At 28.8% G+C, this 18,982-nt stretch overlaps 2 protein-coding genes across 5 annotated transcripts in view; both read right to left on the minus strand.

Annotated features, from left to right (window-relative positions):
* Positions 1-6,807, minus strand: part of LOC106682850 (SET domain-containing protein SmydA-8) — a 14,295-nt gene extending 7,488 nt beyond the window's left edge. Inside the window, exons 1-5 of one of the 2 annotated variants that reach the window (XM_014423945.3) lie at positions 6,730-6,807; positions 6,248-6,412; positions 5,867-6,159; positions 3,161-3,535; positions 2,827-3,085 (exon numbers count right to left, since the gene is read on the minus strand). In XM_014423945.3, coding sequence (XP_014279431.1) covers positions 2,827-3,085; positions 3,161-3,535; positions 5,867-6,159; positions 6,248-6,410 — 1,090 coding nt within the window. In that variant the 5' untranslated portion in view covers positions 6,411-6,412; positions 6,730-6,807. Of the gene's footprint in view, positions 1-2,826; positions 3,086-3,160; positions 3,536-5,866; positions 6,160-6,247; positions 6,447-6,729 lie in introns of both variants that reach the window. The other variant, XM_014423936.3, reaches the window with a different exon arrangement.
* Positions 6,808-7,190: 383 nt separating this feature from the next.
* On the minus strand, positions 7,191-14,458 carry LOC106682920 (sodium/potassium-transporting ATPase subunit beta-2). Of its 3 annotated transcripts, XM_014424068.3 has the most exons (9): positions 14,306-14,458; positions 14,147-14,218; positions 13,495-13,628; positions 13,056-13,196; positions 12,852-12,971; positions 11,527-11,708; positions 10,656-10,766; positions 10,282-10,450; positions 7,191-7,462 (listed from the first exon to the last, which is right to left on the minus strand). In XM_014424068.3, the coding sequence occupies exons 3-9, from the start codon at positions 13,622-13,624 to the stop codon at positions 7,359-7,361; spliced, it is 957 nt and encodes a 318-aa protein (XP_014279554.1). In that variant the 5' UTR covers positions 13,625-13,628; positions 14,147-14,218; positions 14,306-14,458; the 3' UTR covers positions 7,191-7,358. The 3 variants fall into 3 exon arrangements, with proteins under 3 accessions (XP_014279554.1, XP_014279564.1, XP_014279546.1); XM_014424078.3 differs by lacking the exon at positions 14,147-14,218 and having other exon boundaries at positions 14,306-14,326; XM_014424060.2 differs by lacking the exon at positions 14,306-14,458 and having other exon boundaries at positions 14,147-14,299.
* Between the last annotated feature and the right edge of the window lie 4,524 nt (positions 14,459-18,982).

Genomic DNA, 18,982 nt, shown 5'->3' on the forward strand with positions numbered 1-18,982 from the left:
AGGATTATTAGGTAATGAAGGAGAAGCCAGGTTAGAAACAAGTGGATTTGGGTGGTTGGGAAGTTTTACATGGAAGGAATGGTATCTGGTTTTGGCCAAATCGGCAACATATGGGACATTGAGGTCATGATGGATGACTTGATTTGTGACAAAGTAAGGAGCGTTAAGGAATAAATTTAAAATTTAAATTAATAATTTGGGTTATATTACTGTCGTGGACAGGGCCGGATAGAAAGTTAGGATGGCCACAGGCCCAACAATTTTCGCCACACCTCCGTCGGTAGGGCCGTAATTTTCGTCGAGAATCATTATCATATCAATTTTAATGTTTCATAGGTAATAACTTCACTGATAAAAATAATTTGAGGATTAAATTTATATTTGGATTTATTAAGTAAATTAAAGAGCCCAACGAGGTAATAAGGAAATTAGTTTAATCTGTTCGAAAAGATATAAATAAATAAATATGTGTATGAATTATAAGTTAAAATTAATTATTGATGTTTACTTTAAATATGAGTAATAAAATTATTATAATGATGAGTTTACTCCTATAATAGTAATAAAAAAATAGACAATAAAACACAAACTGATGACTCATATTATGTAGAGATGTTAAAAAAGTTTTTATTGATGGGATGCAGTGCTGCCTCTAAACTGAAGGCCCACTGTGCCCATGATCTATAGAGTCCTCTAACTTCTGTAATCGATCTTATAAATGTTCAAATTTCTTTTTTCAAGTATTTGATACCTTTCAAATTTTATATAAATTAATGATTTTAACTAGGGTGTTGTTTATTTCTGTCAATATTATAAATCTGTCCGATCTGGGGGGAGAGAGGGAAGCACTTCGTTAATAACGGTCCTGCGAGAGTACAGGTTGCTGGTAGATGAAGGGCGAAGATATGGGTGAAAATCAAATTAAACATTGTGTGCTTACTTACATTCAGTAAGCCTTGATAAAGCCCTGCAAGGTGTGGTGAAACTTAGGCTTATATCAAATAGTTTAATTGCTATTTGAGTTCTTTCTTTGATCCCACCCGGACCATCTTCCTTTTATAAAAATAAATTTTATTTTACGACGGTACTACAACCCGGTTACAGATCTTTGCTCCATCCTTTTTTTTTTTTTATAGTTGTAGTATATTTATAATTTTTTTTTTATTAAGAATATTAGAAACGAATATCGTTGAATTGCATTGACAGTTGCACATTTGACAAGTTTTTTTTTTGTTTTTGGTATTCCATGTACTCCATATATTGTACTTACAGGTTACTTTATGACATCTCTACTAACTAGCTTTGGGACAGACGGTAGAGAAAGTTATCCTTGTCTACAGTACTATCTTCGGAATTCAAAATACATTACAAACTTTTTTTTTTCAAATGTGCCACTATCAAAGCAAAGCAGGGATTTTTTGAAATCTAAAATTCAATTAGGTAATATAATCACGGAACAATGACGAGTTGGTGGAGAAAAGAGCCCACCGTAAGAGCCCTTTATAATTTTTCTTTAAATTGAATAACTTTTTGGGGGAACACAGACTTTCTTTTAATCAAACGAGAATAAGTGTAAAAGTTTTTTCATTATTGTTCGACGTTTCGGCCTAAGTTGTAAACATTCATCAGGACGTTATAACATACGGTCATATTTAAAGTCTGAGCGAGTTTTTGGCGCTCCCTCATTATTAAATCGGCAGAAGGAAGGCTAGTCAGTCATTCCAACTCAGAGGCCGTTGTAAATGGTTGTGTAGTAAGTTAAATTGTCAAGATTGGCAACCTCGAGACTGCTGCGGCTCCGGTTCGATTCCGGCCTAGGCGGAACTACTCTTGTTTCGTTCCTGATAAAGCTGTTTCATGATTTTACTTCAATATGATAAATCTACTCATTTTGAGACCCCGTATTTGCAGGAAAAACTGATACTTGTTAAAAATAAAATGTCTTGACATCAAATATCTTATGAGTAATAAACTTTTCAGGTGATAACTGAAAAACTGTATGATACACTCCATTAGAGTCACGATAAATAAATAAAAATTGAACGATTTTAGATTTATTGTTGCATTTTAAAACAGTTTTAATTTCACACTGTTAAGTAATAGTTTTTCATATACCAAGTATCAATTCTTAGCTAGCCGGTTACCGGTATTATTCCTTCATGGCCGTATTTTGTTTAGGTTAGCCCTGGTGTTAACGTCTAAAACTAGTCCAAAAGTTGGTACACATTAAATGAAGTATAATTGCAAGAGGATGGTCCGGGTGGCGATCAAGAAAGGTACAAAAATACAGAGGGGGAGGGGAAACAACAAACTATTTAGTACGTAACCAACGTTTCACCACACTTCGTGGGGCTGAAACCTGGAAGAAGTAAAGTGAGGATTCATTGTTTCTTCTTTATTCTTATAATTATTCTATTTCTTCCAGGGTTCAGACCTGATGAAGCCCTGCAAAGTGGGGCAAAACGTTGGTTACCAATAAACAGAATAATAAAATATAATCATAATAATAAAAATAAAATCTTTACTATTTTTTACCTTTATTGACCGCCAGCCGTACTATCTTCCCGCAATTAATTATATACGATCAACTAATAATATTCTAATAAAAGAGGTTTAGTACTTACAGTGTGTTTTCTCTCTTATACGCACCCCCAATCAACTTCTACGTTAAAATTTAAATATTTTTGCTTCCATTAGATAGGCTTATTGGTATTTTTTATATAACAAAAAACTTCTAAAAACTAAACGATTGAGGAAAGTTATTGAAAATTACTATCGCTAAAACTATTTATAACAGTATAACCACGGATCTTTCGTATTCCTTACCTTTATAAGGAATTCCTTGGTGGCCCATGTCCCATACTTTCTTGAACTTTTCCATGATAGAGAGGTATTTTATTTTATACCCTTGAGCAGTTTCACTTTTATTTAAAATTTCTGAAGGATTAGCGAATGGCAACTTGGTTACAGGTACAATGCTATTGCAGCTTCCACACTGCCAATCACTCTTCATATCAATTGCGCAAAGAGGTAAAATCAGTCCTCCACAAGAGCACTCCACAGCAGACAAATTAGTGTCGAATTCCTTTAATAAACGGAAACATTTTAATATGATAGGAATATCGTTTTACTTAAACCCGTTATTGCTATACCTACTGACCGTCGGGTCACCACATCTGATGCAAGTGCACAAGAATTCTTTAGTCACTGATAAGAAATGCCTGCGTATTATTGTTGGCCAAAACAAATAAGAATAGTTCGTTGTCAATTCCATTCCCTCTGGGATCGGGCAGGTAGCTACAACGTACATCGTTTGGATGTTATTCTCGAGGAGGAAGTAATGCTGCGTGTTTGGCACGCAGGAATGGTTCATCATTCCCGCCAAGGGGTAGAGACCTCTTAAGGACGCCTTTATCTTTCCCTCTCCCAGCTCTGTTTCGAAAGCTGTACCACTTAGAACGGCACACGATAGGGTAAGAAACCGTTCTTCCACATCAGAAAAGTTCTTCTGCAGTTCTTTTTTCAAAAATAATATCTATAAAAAATGTAAGAAATGCAAAAAAGAAACTAAAACCACCATTGCTGATGAATTTTCGGACACACTGATTGCATTAGAGAAAATATAAAATTTTAAGTCAACTTACATGTTTTATGTTTGCAAGTTTTTCATAAATCAAACTTATTGTCTGAACAACTATAAATCAATTTATTTTAGCAAATTTCATGTAAACTACTACTCCTACAAAGATAAACACTATTAACTACTTTATAGTTCATTAAACTAGCTTTAATTTGAGTGCTAATAGACATCTGTACGTAAAATGGTTTTTGAGATATAAATTTTTCAAAATAAATTCACTAACTACTGATCTTTCAGTACGTCCCATACAACATTTTTATGAAATGTTGCTTTTTAAAAAGCTATATTATGAAAACTATTTAACGTAAATAACTCAGTTAGAGCTCATATTTTAGCAAATTTACTCTTCTTTAAATAATGTTCTCTTTTATAGATGTTCTAGTGTTGCTGGTAGTTTTTAAGATATAGAGCTCCGAATGAAAAATTAATGTTTTGAAACAACCGCCATTTTTTATTCTCCCTACCTACACTTGGCAGTCTCATTAATATTGACTAGTAATAATACATAGTTTTCATTAAAGTAATCAAAAATTGGGGTGAGATAACTGCCTTTTTTCTCCACTTGGGCTCTTGTACTATTATACTAACTCTTAAATTATCGATCTAAATCTTACCTCCATTCCAGTTCCAGTGCTATTTTATTTATTTTCGGTTTTTAACCACTCAAAATATCGAACTATTGAAGTAAAGGTTTTTTTTTTCAGGATAATCGTTCTTGGAATGAGAAAATAAGTACAAATGGCATTCCTGATTTTCTGATTGAATTTAGAAAAAAAAGCTGTGCCCAAACGTTTTTAGCCATGGCAGGCTTGTTGAACCAAAAAACCTCAGGGCTCCCTTATTAGGCTAAAAACATTTAGCAGACCCCTTGTCCAGATAAATAATAAATAAAAACTTCAGCACAACTATGCTTTAAGAGGTTGAATATGGAGCAAAAGAGGAAAAAAATATTGGGAAGTAAATGCTAGAATGTACTGTATATTTGCTATGTTAATTTTAATGTGATTTTTTTTAGGGAGAAACATATTTTCTAAAATTTCAAACATTTGAATATTGGAGAAACAGCTCTTCCAAGGGATATCCATTAAAATTATTTAGACAAATGTATCATTGTATGAAAAAAATTATTGTAAGTAGTTGTATGTAAAGTAAGAGAAAGCCACACATTGAACACTATGCTATCTATATTGACCATGAGGGGGGAGGGGATATAACACCCCCATTATCTAAATACTTTGATGTTTCTTTGCTTTTACATTTATAAACAAGTCCACTAACAGGTTAAAGTAGTTTTGGCAGGGTTAAAACTTTGATGAGAATAGCATACATTTTTTATAAACTAATCAAGAATATTATAGAATGTAATTAGAAAACTACTGAACTTTCATGATCAATATTTCAGTTGTAATGAACATTCAGTTGTAGAATATTTCTCTGCAATCAAATGAAAATGAATTTTGAAAATTTTTATTATTTTGCCATGTTTACAAGGGTGAAGTTGGCAGATATAAATCTGGAAATTCTGAAAAGAAATCTAAATTCAAATCAGGTCTGTCAAACCTAAATGCTAAAAAATATACCATGCCTCTAAAAATTCTCTATATAACTTTTTGTTATTGTAAGCAATTGTAAGGAATAACTAGGAAAACCCCATTTATACTATTTATATGCTTCTGATAACATACTCTGAAACTACAACTGCACTATTAACAAATGTTGTTTCGGCTGTGAAATAATTGAAATACAAGGAAAATTTTAATTATTTTCATTTACTTACATTCTCATAAAAACAATGTTTGAATTACCTGTACATGATACAACATAAATAATGGAACTATTTTGGAATAGTGTAGAATAGATCATTATTAATAATTATTATTAAAAAATCAAAAAAAATCATGCAAACCATACAGATTTTAATTATAATCAAAAAATAAATTTACTGTTATAAATAAAATTCTTGATTTTCCATGTACAAACATACTGACAAGAAATAAACCTCATAAATCAAAAGGTCTATCATAAATGTTAAATTAAAAAAAAATAATGTAGATATTTATGAGGACCATTATATCACTTAAGTGGTTGTTCCTTATAATTAAATTTTAATTTTATCAGTTGTTGGTCATAGTTAATTATGTTTTTCAAATATAAATATGAATCTAAATGCATTTAAAAGAGTAATTGATGCTGAGAGAAGATGTTTATAAAAATTTAATTACATACCTCAATGTGTTTGGTCTTTTTATTAGCACTTAAACACTGTATTAGCTTCTTGTCCTCATCACTCACCAACAAGCACCTGAATGCTGTCAGAGCACGATACAACAATGGTGACCAAAATTCTCCTTCTTTAACTGAAAATTCCAACAGTAACTGACATTCCATCCGATGAGATATTGAATTTTCACATTCGCTGCTACAGACTGGTAAGCGACAGCCTTTGGAGCAAGCAATCAATGGTACACCCATCTTCATGCAACTAACACATGCAGGAGGCAATACTGATGACCTTGGTCCTAAATATCAACAAATATGATTCAATGGCTTTTGTATGATAAACCTAAATCTAAATTTGAAAAGTAAAAATGCTTGGAGATAACACACCTATTACAATTGGAGTGTCTCTAAATATTAATTCGCCTGTCTCATAACTTTTATCTGCAAAAACACCTGATCCACTTATGTTTGATTTGTTTATGTACCAACATTTTCGATCACCAAACAGTAGTTCCCTTTGCTTTAATAATCTATTCAACTCATCACACATTTCTAATTCAAAAAAGTTCCTGTATTGTACTAAATGCTAAAAAGAAATAACTTAAGTGCAGTTACCTTAACGCTAGCATTAAACACTTCATTCATAAAATGAAAAAGAATCACTTCTTGCCTTGTTTCCTGAACTTTTCATTTAAAAGGCATTTAAAACACAAAACCAACTATCTTAAAATTAAATAAAATTAAAACTAAATAATAATCACTACTTCTTAACATTTAAATTATGAATAACTTATAGTCATGAAATATTATAAAAGAGAATGGTATATCATTGTCAAATATGGTTTAAGGTAAACTGAGTTAAATTTTACCTGTTCAGATTGACTGATGGTTAACTAATGGCTAAAGCAGGGGGACTGTAAATGCCAATAGAGTTACTTGTACATCTGCCAAAAGTTGTTAATTTCCATGCTTTTGCCCCAGGTAAATTGATGTGTTTTCCAATCAATAAAATATTCTAAGTCTAATTTAAAGTGAAGGATAAATCACTAATATTTAAAAAAATATATATAAATTAAACTTATCAGAATCAAATATAAAAATGTTTAAATGCTATACAAAAAAATAATAATAGCAATAATAAAGAATTCAGAACTTATAAACAATTTTTAGGTTATGAAATAAAGATAATTATAATAAGCGACAAATCCTTATTATATAATAAAAATAACATCAAATTAAATGCAGGGTTAAATAGGAAAACTTATCTATTTATATTTTATAAATTTACAAGTTAATGTGTAGATTTAGAGGTATAAATAAGAAAACTAGATATTTTTATATCGTATATTTCTTATTACCCTGAATATCAGAGCAAGCTGTTGTTTTATTAGTAGAAAAATCGTGGCAGTATTAACACTTTTACAATCATTTATAGTACATAGTAAATTACAGAGAGACTAGGGACAGTGTTTTTCTTGTTCTATTTTTATTATTTACATTAATCTATAAGTAATTCAAAATGAACGGTGCCTATTTTTTCCCTTCGATCGACTTTAAGATTTTTGGCCCATGCTCTGCATTCCACATTGATAATGATTCCAGCTGAAATCATATTAAAATTGTATTAAAAAATGAATATATTTATATATAAAATAATTAATTATATCTTTTTGTAATATAATTTTAACAATTTAAACAAACTAGTAATATCGAACATTTGAATAAAAAATTAATATTGTGTACTAAACTTAGGATATGATTCTTTATAATGATAAAATACTTATAATAATAATAAATTGAAGGTGTAGGGTGGAATACAAGCAGAAAAAAACATAGCAAAGAATTGGAGTAAAGAGTTAGTCTCTTTAGCTGAAAAAAAACTGCAAATGGGTCTTTTAATTTATTTATATGTATAGGGAGCTACATAGGTTTATTATTTCTACCATTTTGGATACAAGTGAACAATAACAAATAGATCATAATCTACAAGTTCTCTTAAAATGAATATCTTAAATTTTGTATTACTAATAAATCGTGAAAATAAATATTTTCAAAACTTAAATGCTGGATATAAAATCTGCACTATTTCAACCAAGCAAAATGATATATAGATAAATATCTGAAGATTTATAACTACAAGCTAAAATTGGTGAAGGAAACTTGCCAGAAGCAATAGTTGAATTCTACTACATATTCAAATGAATTTGATAAATATATATATATATATCAATCTTAAATTTTTATTAATATTATCATTATTAATTCAAAGTTAAAAATAATTTTATTTGAAATCAAATTAAGAGTGTCGTTATTAAAAGTGGCAAGATCATAATTGAAGTGGATTGTGTTAATTGACTTAAAAATTTGAAATGGTTATGCTTTATTTGATTTAAAATTATTATCATTTATTAATAATTATTACATTCTATTTGTTAAACGTTTAATTTTTTTCAATTTTAAATTTTCCAAAATCTTAAATTATTTGGTTTATCTACATGTGTCTAACCCACCAAAACAGGGCAGTTGATGAAACAAGTAGATTTAGTATATTAATGGCGTTAAAATTCCATTGCTAAATCTTTTCAATCAATAAATGAAAATGAATAATAGTTATAGTAATTCAATGCTAGTGAAATTCAAAAACAAAATTTATTTTTCAATCAAATTTAGAAAAAACAGAAAACAAAATTTACTCAATTCAAGTTTAAATAGCAGTAGTGTACAAAAATACAGGGAAGAGTTTGGTTAATTTGTTTCCATAATACAAAGTTTAATGATTACGATATATCATTTAAATATTGATTGCAGGTAAGATAGTGGAACATTGATAAAGATTAATAATAATAATAATCTATTATTCCTACAGAAACTCATAAATAAAAATCTTCACTGCTGGCTTTAAAAAACCTAAATTTTATTAATATTAATAATATAATATCAAATCTTGTTACTTTACAAAATATCTGGTTTGTCTACTCATACGACTTTCCTAACCACACGTTTTGTACAAGTGATTACGCACACAAACAAATGAATGAAAATGTGTTGTAGTTTTTTCTATACCAGGAAAAGCGGATTTACAATTTATGTTTCAAATATTGCATTATCGATGACAACCGAGCACAAAGGATTAAATAAAATTAAATTATACTTCTAGCTTTTTTAATATGTAAGATAAGTCATAAAGATGGTGGATAATGAAGGCCTATTAACAGCAAAAAATACTGAGATGAGATCATTTTTCTAATCGAAAAAATGAAAATTACTAATATGAAAATATAGTTAACCATTGTGAAACCCAGGAGATGAAGATAGAGGGTGTGTAGGACCTATTTTAGATTAGGGAAGAACCAACCATGATGAAGGCCAAAAACTTATGATTAAATTGTTACCACGAATAAAACAGTGCATTTCACTATTGTCCATTTTTATTTTAAATTAAGAAAGATTTTTGTGACAACTAGGCATATTTTAAAGGATAAAATGCTCAGAAAATGAAAAGAGGAGACTATTCTTCTCATTTCTAAAAGTAATTTTAAAAAGGCTAAAACAGTTCAAAATAATAAAATGGTAACGGAATTTGCTCAAGCTGATAAACTAAGTATCATTAAAAGTTTCCTTAGTTTTTGAAAGAGTAACATATACTTGAAGAATATCGTAATGCTAGAAGTGTTTACGAACTGATGTAAAAAGATCACATTCTGATTAGAAAAAAAAATTGCAATCTAAAAATAAAATCGAACACATCGCCAAAACTACATTTCATGAGTGTAAGTTCTATTTCTGCTAAATGCAATCTGGGATATATGTGACTGTAAACAAACTGGTGTAGGAATACTTGAAATTTATCGAAATTACTGTTTTGTATTTATTACTATTGATTTACAAAGAATTTTTTAATTGAAACAAAGGAAGTTTTAAGTAATTATAAAATAAATCAGTAGAAATGTCTGACCATTTGAGTATTAATTTACAATAATTAAGTCAACCTTCTCATTACCATCAATACATTTTTAAGGTATAAATAATTTTTTTTTCATTTTTATTGTTTATAAACAGCACTTAACAAATGTTAAAATATTTGATGAAACATATAACAGAAACTAACCCTGTCCCAATGTTTCTAACGTATATTAGAAGAATCGCCCACCCAAAAGATAAGTGAAAACACTCAAAAATGTAATATTAAAGAACAATCGGCTTAAAAATACTATAAAATTTATATTTAAATAGTATAAAATATTTTTTAAAATTTCATTTAGGTTTTTAAGGTAGTAAATACTAACTGAAAATTTAAAAGATGGTTTATAATATTTCAAAATAAATTTGATAATCATAATTTAGCATTCAGCATTAAAATAATATATAATATCATAATTTTGATATTAAATATATTTAGAAACAATAGGTAAATTATGTACTTTTCGGTCTCTTAAAGTGGACAGCAATCAGTGGACTAAGATATCCCTCAGTATTCATATATGGGTAGAAGTAACCTGGAAAACCTTGTCTTGGAATGTACTGAATATCACCAATATTCTCTCGATCTAATGGAGATTCTCCTTCACAGCTCACCCAAACAGTCTTTAACTGAAATAGAATGAATAATTTAAATAACCAAACACAAAATTAATAAATCAAAATGCCTATGAACTAAACTTGAACCAGTATCTGTATTTATTGTTTTGTTTTTTTAATTTATAAGAAATTGAGCGTTAGAAGAATAACTATCAAAAACCAATAAGGTCTAGATTAAAGAAATAATAATAATAATAATAAATTGATTAATTATTACCAATTCTGGATTAATGGATTTTTGCACTGAAATTAGATTCTTTAAGTCTTCAGGCATTTTTTCAGGTAACTCACGGGTATCATTGAAAAACTCTGGTTGCCAGCCATAAATCTAAATATTTTCAAGAATATTTTATTAGAAAAAAAAAGCATAAATGTCTATGATAAATCAATAAAATAAAAAAAAAAATAGAGGATGATTATAAACAATTTACAATGGGGGAGACTATTTGGCCACCAATAAAATCAAAGTAAATATGGTAGGGGTGTGAGAAAAAATGAAACATATAATTTACTTTACTGTGTTTTATTACTGATGATATATAAATAATTAATATTTTCTCATTTAATAATTAATGGAGAAAATAATAAATGTTTTGAAAAAAATAAATAAAAATGTTCAACTATTTAATCATTTAATCAATTTAAAAGTAGTCAATTCTTTTTCAAATGAAATTCTTAAATGTAACTAATTGTTATTCTGTTTAATAATTAAACCTCAAAGCAATTATATTCTCTAAGACATAAATAAAGCTAAGTGTTTCAGGAAACATTAATAATCTGTTCAGAAAGGACTAAAATTAAAAATTTAAATTAAATTCCTCATTTAAAAATTAAAATAGATATATTAGTGCAGAAATGATTTCAAATTAATTTCAATTTAAATGATCCATTAAATAGCTCAATTAAGATGGAATTTACTAATTTATTTTTTTAAAAGACATTTTATTAGACATCTATTTTAACTAAAAACATTTAAGGCATTGATATAGGAAATATTAAGCTTAAGCAGATTTACAGCACATAATAAATCAAAGAAACATGAAACCAAAACAGAAAGAAATTTTTAAGCAGTTAATTAAAATGCTTACCTTATTTAGTTTAATAAATACACAAGGGCTTGATAAATGGTAATTAAAGTTGTTTTCAGCTGTGCATGGATACCAATTTTTCACATCTACATCACATACCTGCCCTTTCCCAGGGGGTCTATCATAATCACAATTGTAAATATTTTGTCCTCTACCAGGTGTAAGACCAGGTTTCCTATAAACTAAGTCATCAAAGCATTTTAAAATGATTTTACAGAATAAATATAAGTACAAATACAAAAGTTTATAAGATTATAAGTACTATCATGATGATGATGTTCCCATAATTTTTTTAATTATAGAAATTGGGACGATTTGCAGATAAATAATTGTTGCTTTTTCATTTAATGGAAGCAGAAAAATATTCTTCAATTCTTCTACTCTACAACAGAATCTAAAGCATCATGATGTCATAAATGAATAACACCAAAATTGATAGAATGATGGTAACTTTGAATCACTGAAGTACAGTAATTAATTTAAATTTGTATTCAGATAAGTTAAAGCTGTATCATTTAATAAAAACGCCTATAAATTGTAACCATTGAAAATTTAAATATTTTAAGTAAAGAAATAAAATAAACATTACTTAAAATGTAAAGTGAAATGTCAACTTTATTCTACTATATTTCAAGAGCAATTAATATTTTCAAAAGACGGTTAAAAAAAAATTAATGTAACACTTAGCATGTAAAAGACTTTCGAAATAAATAAATAACTACTATAAAAATATACCTAACAATTAGTAATACAATAATAATAGGGTTGATAGAAAGCTAAATTGGCTCATATGGAAATTTCACAACCTTGGTTTTTGTTGTATTTCAACATAGTTTTCTATTGTTTTTGCTATGCCAAAAAGACCTATCTGAAAATTTGATGTCAAAATATAAAAATACAAAATTATCATTTACCAAACGTCAAAATTATCAATTAGCTGCTACCTTAAATCTGTAACCATATTAATATAACATAATTTTCTCAAAAATGTCCTGATACACCACTTGGGAACGATGTTATATAAATTTATGCAAGATGGTATAAAATTAAATACTAATCTTTTTTGGTGGTTTGGCTTCATCTGCAGTAATAATAATTTTTTTTTTTTTTAGGTTTTCTCAAACAAGAACAAACAATTTAATTTTTTTAATAATAAGTTAGTTTTATTCATTAAAACTTCTTTTTAAAATAACATACTTAATTTGTTATGGTGCAGTCTCCTCATAAATAAACACTTACATAATTAATTTTAAAATGTTATATTGACTATCCTGATATTGAAAATGAATAAATTTGGATAAAAAGTAGTTATAGAAACTTTATACCTTCTAAGAACTTTTCTAATGTGTCTGTCCACAGCTTACATGATTGTCTACTTTTCCCTTGATACCAAATCAGAGAACTTCTGGTCTCACTGTCATTTGGAAACGGACGAAAACCAAGACCTAATTATATTTATAATAATTAAACAATGATTATCTCATAAAGCCATATAAATGATAATAAAATATTATATTTTTATTTTTAACCTGGATTTTGTCCTATTAAAGACTCAGTAAGCTGCCATCGTGGAACTCTAGGATCAAGAGTGTGATAGAATATCCATAACATAATGCCAAAAAGAGAGGCTAGTATAGCATAAAATATTAAATAAAATAGTCCAATTTTAGCTGAAAATAAAAATTCAATAAGAAAAACTTTAAAAGAAATTCTATCCATTATTTCACACTGATTTGAAGAGTATAGTATCTATGCTAATCTGCAAATATCACTCATATCAGAACTCTTTCACTGAAGTAGAAAGTAAGGAAAATTGTAGATAGAATATTGGAATGCATTATTTAAAATATGTTCATTAAATGCTAAAATTACTGATGAGATTTTAATTCAAAGTTTAAAAATTTCAATAAACTGCAAGTCATTAAGTCAACAGCTGTCTCTAAAATATCATAAAATAAAAAAACTTACCCCAACTGGGACCAGTCCTTCCAAATATTTTGCCTTCCTTAGGGTCATAAAAAAAATGCTTAACATTTTCCCAAGTGTCTTTACTTTCAGGCGGGGAGTAGAACCCAGTCTCTTTCTTTTTATCTGCCATTACTCTAAAAATATATTTGTCTATAAATAAGATTTTTTTTCTCTAATTTCACAATACATTGAGGGATTGGTGTTGAATACGAAGAAAGTGTAAATTTTCGAAAAATATTTTTCAATAATATGATGGTTTGTTCCAAAGACAACAAGTACTAACTTACTAAAAAAGGAAATATATTTTATCATAAAAAAAAATTAATTCATCTAAAAGATTTTCCTTCACTAAAATTTCATTTTGTGCTCTTACTTCCTTTTCAACACACATCCTTCAGTTCCTTCCTTCTTTAAACCTCTTTATAAAACACTTTCATGTATAGTATAAATAAAAAAGTAATAATAATAATTCATTTCTCATCTCATAAATAGACCAGAGTATGATTTAATTAAGAATATTTTATTTAATTGTTTATCTCTTGAATAAATTCACAATGGTCAAAACATAAGCAGTAAATAAGATATGTAATACTTCAAACAGAACAAGGCATGACTGATTAAGTTCTAAAAAAAAAAATTACTGTAATAATACCATATACTTATTAAACTGAAGAGAAAAACATCAAAGCAGGAACTCTTTTACTTATGAAACAAATGGACTAATCTAAAAACAAAAGAAAAATAACTGAAGAAAACTGTATTTTCAAAAACTTGACTAAAAGTCCCAAAACTATAGAAGTAGAATGGCTACCTGCTAGAGTTCTATGTGTAGTGAGACTGGAACAGGAGGATTGCAGAGGTTGCATAGGGCACAGGATATTAGCAGTTAGCCCATTGAGGCCTTATTGCCATTCACACACTATATTCCTCACCAACATTGTGCTTGACCCTATTCTTTCCAGTTCTAAACAGGAAAAGAGAATACATCTGTAAGGTGAACTATATCTATTATCTTGAATGAATAACAATAAATTAGTAATGTTGCTCAACAATTATCACATAAAATGAATTAATCTACAAACAAACAGTAGGCACAGTTTTCATAAATTATCGCAAGAATAAATATAAAAACTAAGTTAAAAAAGTAATTAATAAGAAGCTTTGATCATTATTATTGATCTATACTTGGTTTATAGCAGCACGAAAATTTATCTATTCCAAACTTAAAATATCGGAATAAAAAACTTACAAATATTTAAAAATTTAACATATTTTATGCATTTTAAATGTGTCTATAAAAATGTGCTTTAAATGTAAAGCTGCATGCAAAAGTTCAATAGATTGATAGATAGAATGATTATATTTTTACATATTAGTATGTTATTTTGTAAATGTATCATCCATTACTTATCATATACTGCAATAAATACCAAATCATTGCTATTAAACATATGCAGAGGATGGTATTTTTTCCAATTGGTCCACAGTTTCATTTATTAATAATATTTAATTTATTTAAGTTATTTTTATTGTTTATGTAGGTAATTACCAATTTCAATTTTAAAATAACATTAAATTTTCATATATGACTTTTGTTAGGTGAAGGTTTTTTGATAAGTATAGGCAATAATAATAAATTTAAGGAGATAATCTTGCCTATAATAATTAATTAAATTTTCACTTATTTAGAATTATATATTGTTCTAGGATTCATTAATTCTAACTTTGTACATTACATAAAATAAAATAGATTTTAATTAATTTTTATGATATTATATTAAAAATAATTTACTCTAAGAAAACCCGTTTTAACAAACTTTTTTTAATGTATATTCAATAAGAAAAAAAGGCTCTCTTTATAGTTGACATCCTGCTGGAAAATTGGCATTGAACAATTGCTTTAGAGATGTTAGCCCAAGGTCCTTCTCGTTTCCTAAGTGTACATTACATGTCCTGACTATAAACAGTTTGGCAGAGGCGTTTAAATTATAGCTATAATGCCTCTTATTTAGTTGGCTTCCTCCATGAATCATGATTAATAGTTCAGAAGGCTTAGACTTAAATGGGGGGGGGGAATCATTTTGAAGATAATATTGGTGTCATTTTAATTATTGTCTATTTTTAAGAAGAATATAAAATAACGATGAATCTCAATAACACAGTTTAAAGTAAGGTCAAGCTATTCTGTTTTAGTGAATACAAACATTTACAGTATAGCACTTCACCAATAGTTCAAAAACTATCATGCCTCAGAAAGATTGAATAAATACCAGTTTTAAAATTTAAAAAAACTTGTTCTAAATATATTTGATTTATTCTTACTCCTAATATGAAACAAAAATTGATCAAAAGCTTGTACTAAAATTTAAAAAATTTCCGTTTTTTAAAATTTATTTTATTATTACTGTACCATAAACTCTACCATGTTCTATGGTGTTATTTCTTTGGGGGCATGTACCAAGTAGGCACCGATCCAAAGACGGGTCTCAAATGCTTTATGGGATGTTGAAATGACTTTACAAGATCATAAAATACCTTTATATGCCTGAGAATGTGCTAAATCATTGGTTGCTCTGTATCAGAAGGCAATATATTTGTCTCATTCCTGAACGTATCAGGTAGAATGGCCAGCAAGAAATTCAGACATTATTCTAATCTAAATAATAAAATTTATTTGAGCATGTAAAAGAAAAGTTTAGGTGTGCATTTTTCATCCTAAAAGCCCATAAAATTTAAATTGTGTCAAAAAAGAAAATATTATTTTATTTCTCTAAAGAAACCCATTATAATTAACCGCACATTCATCATTAATTCAAAATTCCAAACAAAATTGCCTCAATCAACAAATAAGATCTATCTTGAGTCAGTACATTGAGTTTCAAGAATTTTTTTTTTTTGAGTTACACAACTTTTTTTTAACAGTAAAAAAGAAAATGAGCACTATAAATTTTAAAAATATGAATTTCATGTGCTATGGAAAATTCAAAGGAAAAATAATATATTTGGTAAAAATTTAATTCAATATTCAATGGTTTTAATCTGTTCCATACTGTCTGAATTAGCCGTTTTGTACAAAAGATTGCATACCATAATTTTGGTATAAGTAATGTTAAGTTTTCAATAAAATGGAGAGTTAAGATGCAATGGCATAAAGAAAGTAAATAATAAAAAATAAAGTTTCTTTGGATTGAGGCAATATCTATCAAGCAGGTTAGTGACCAAAAAAAAAATTCTCTGTACAAAACTCTGATTCATCCAGTTGTTACATATGGAACGAAGACATGGACAATGGGATAATAAATGTATCAGAAGTTGGCTACATTTGAGCGAAAGATATTTGAACTGGTTTTAGTTGATGGAGAGTGGAGACGAAGAACAAATGAAGAGGTTTACAACCTCTTTAGCGATCCTAACATTGTTAGTCTTGTCAAACGATATCGTCTAAGTGGGCTGGACATGTGGCCACAATGGAAGAACAGGAAACTCCTATAAGATTATTGATGGAGACAGTCCATGGCCATGGCCGGAGGAGAGTTTCCCCGACTTCAATGTATTGACTGTGTGGTTGAGGATGCAAGGGGTTTGGGAATCCACAACTGGATGGAAGCAGTGCAGGCAGAAATGTCTGGGAGTAGCTGGTTGAGGAGGCCTGGACGCTTCAATATATTGTAGCGCCAAACTATAATAATAATACATTTATGAATATTACAATATAGAGCATGGTTGCTATATTTGTACAATTAAAGTATTTTAAAAAAAATAGTACATATATCAATGCACGACGTTTGTCAGAGGACTACAGTGGTTCACTTCTCGGCAGCTAGGTCACGTCATGTAGGCTAGCAAGTAGTCAAATTACTCACAATTCAGAAAGATTGATAAATCGATTCCATCCTTATTTTATTTCTTATAAAGATCTTGGTATATACCTGCCATATCCGTACAATTTTGGAAGCATTCTAGGTAAGATTGGGAACTGAGCAACAACAATGAATCGGCCGTGGTAATGAGAATAATTGATACGTGACAATTAGAAAATGAAGGTTTAGAGCTTATTTATCCTGGTTTGCGAATAGGGCATTCATAAACAATAGCACACTTTCCAAGGCATTTAATAGGAAACAAAACCGGGAAATTACAAAATTAAAAACCAAATAATCTTGAACCGTTGAAAAACAATGATTACAGTGCATAAAATTTACACATCTGAAAATCATCATTCTCCCTTTAAAATCGAACTATGATAATTGGTAGATGGCATAAGAGTGGTAACCCTGGTATATTGTAAAGCTATATTGGAAATTCGTTAGGTATGAACTTACACTCACGAACTTCTTTAAAAAACCTTTATTAGTACAAGGGTACTTATCAAAAAAAGTTAACTATCGTGACACTGAAGCATTCCATCATAAGGGGTTTGTTTTGTTGAAATGTTTTTGTTTCTTTCACTTCCCTCTGTATGAAATTCATAGTAAAGGGAAATACTGCGATTGTAAAAAATTTCAAATTCCATTTTCCGATGGAAATATTGACTAATTCCACTGAGTCCAAATAAAGAAGTCTTGTAAAATGTTGCGTGCGTGTGTGGTCACCCTAACTATGATGTAAAAATATCTGTTCTGATACGAACAAGAAATAATTTCACTTCTGAGTAGTGAGGTTGCGTGATGCGTTCTCCACACCAGATTTTTTTTTATCATGTTCTTTTTATCTCTGTTTATAACATCCATTAAAAATATATTTTCCTTCTTTTTTTTCTACCAAATTTCTTTTTTAAGATCTTAAAACCCTCTACTGTCACTAAAACTACCTTTAACGATATCAGTTTCAGTTAAAACCTCTCATCTGTTACCTCATGATATGTTCTTTGTATAGGAAAAAGGTATGGTCGCTTTTTTATTTAGAATGTCTGTGCGACTATGGCAGTGACTCGATCACGCTATGTTTGTCTTGGTTAAGACACCACCATAGGGCACAAAGCTGCCCACAACTTCACCAGCTCGCGCTATGATTGTACAGTTAGGATGTAGTCTAACATAGTTTAGTGTCATTATTTATTATAAAGTTATTGAACTTCATCACTTAAGCCTTGTTGGCCTTTAATGTTAATACCAAATGTTGGCCACGAATTTAACATATGTATGGAACCATCGCCAACTCTACTAGATGGAAATTATTAAAAAAGAAACAGTTTCTTCAGTATTTTGCTTATCTTCAACCATCTACATATGTAGGTATCACTCATTTTTAAATCTAGAGGACGAAGTGAATAATTTCTCAAAAAGTATTGGTGAAAATGTTTTTATGTATAGGAAGATGGTCAGGGTTGCGGTCAAAGAAGAAATAAAAATAGTTTACAACTATTTATTTTCCGACGTTTCGCCCCACTTTGTAGGGCTTCATCAGGGCTAAAAAGATACAAAATGATACAATAGGGGTATTCATGATCTTTCGTTTAACATGTTAAATGGAAAAACTCATGTTAAAT

Source organism: Halyomorpha halys, unplaced genomic scaffold (assembly GCF_000696795.3).
Source record: "Halyomorpha halys isolate HHAL.00 unplaced genomic scaffold, Hhal_1.1 Scaffold25.1, whole genome shotgun sequence".
Lineage (NCBI taxonomy): Eukaryota > Metazoa > Arthropoda > Insecta > Hemiptera > Pentatomidae > Halyomorpha > Halyomorpha halys.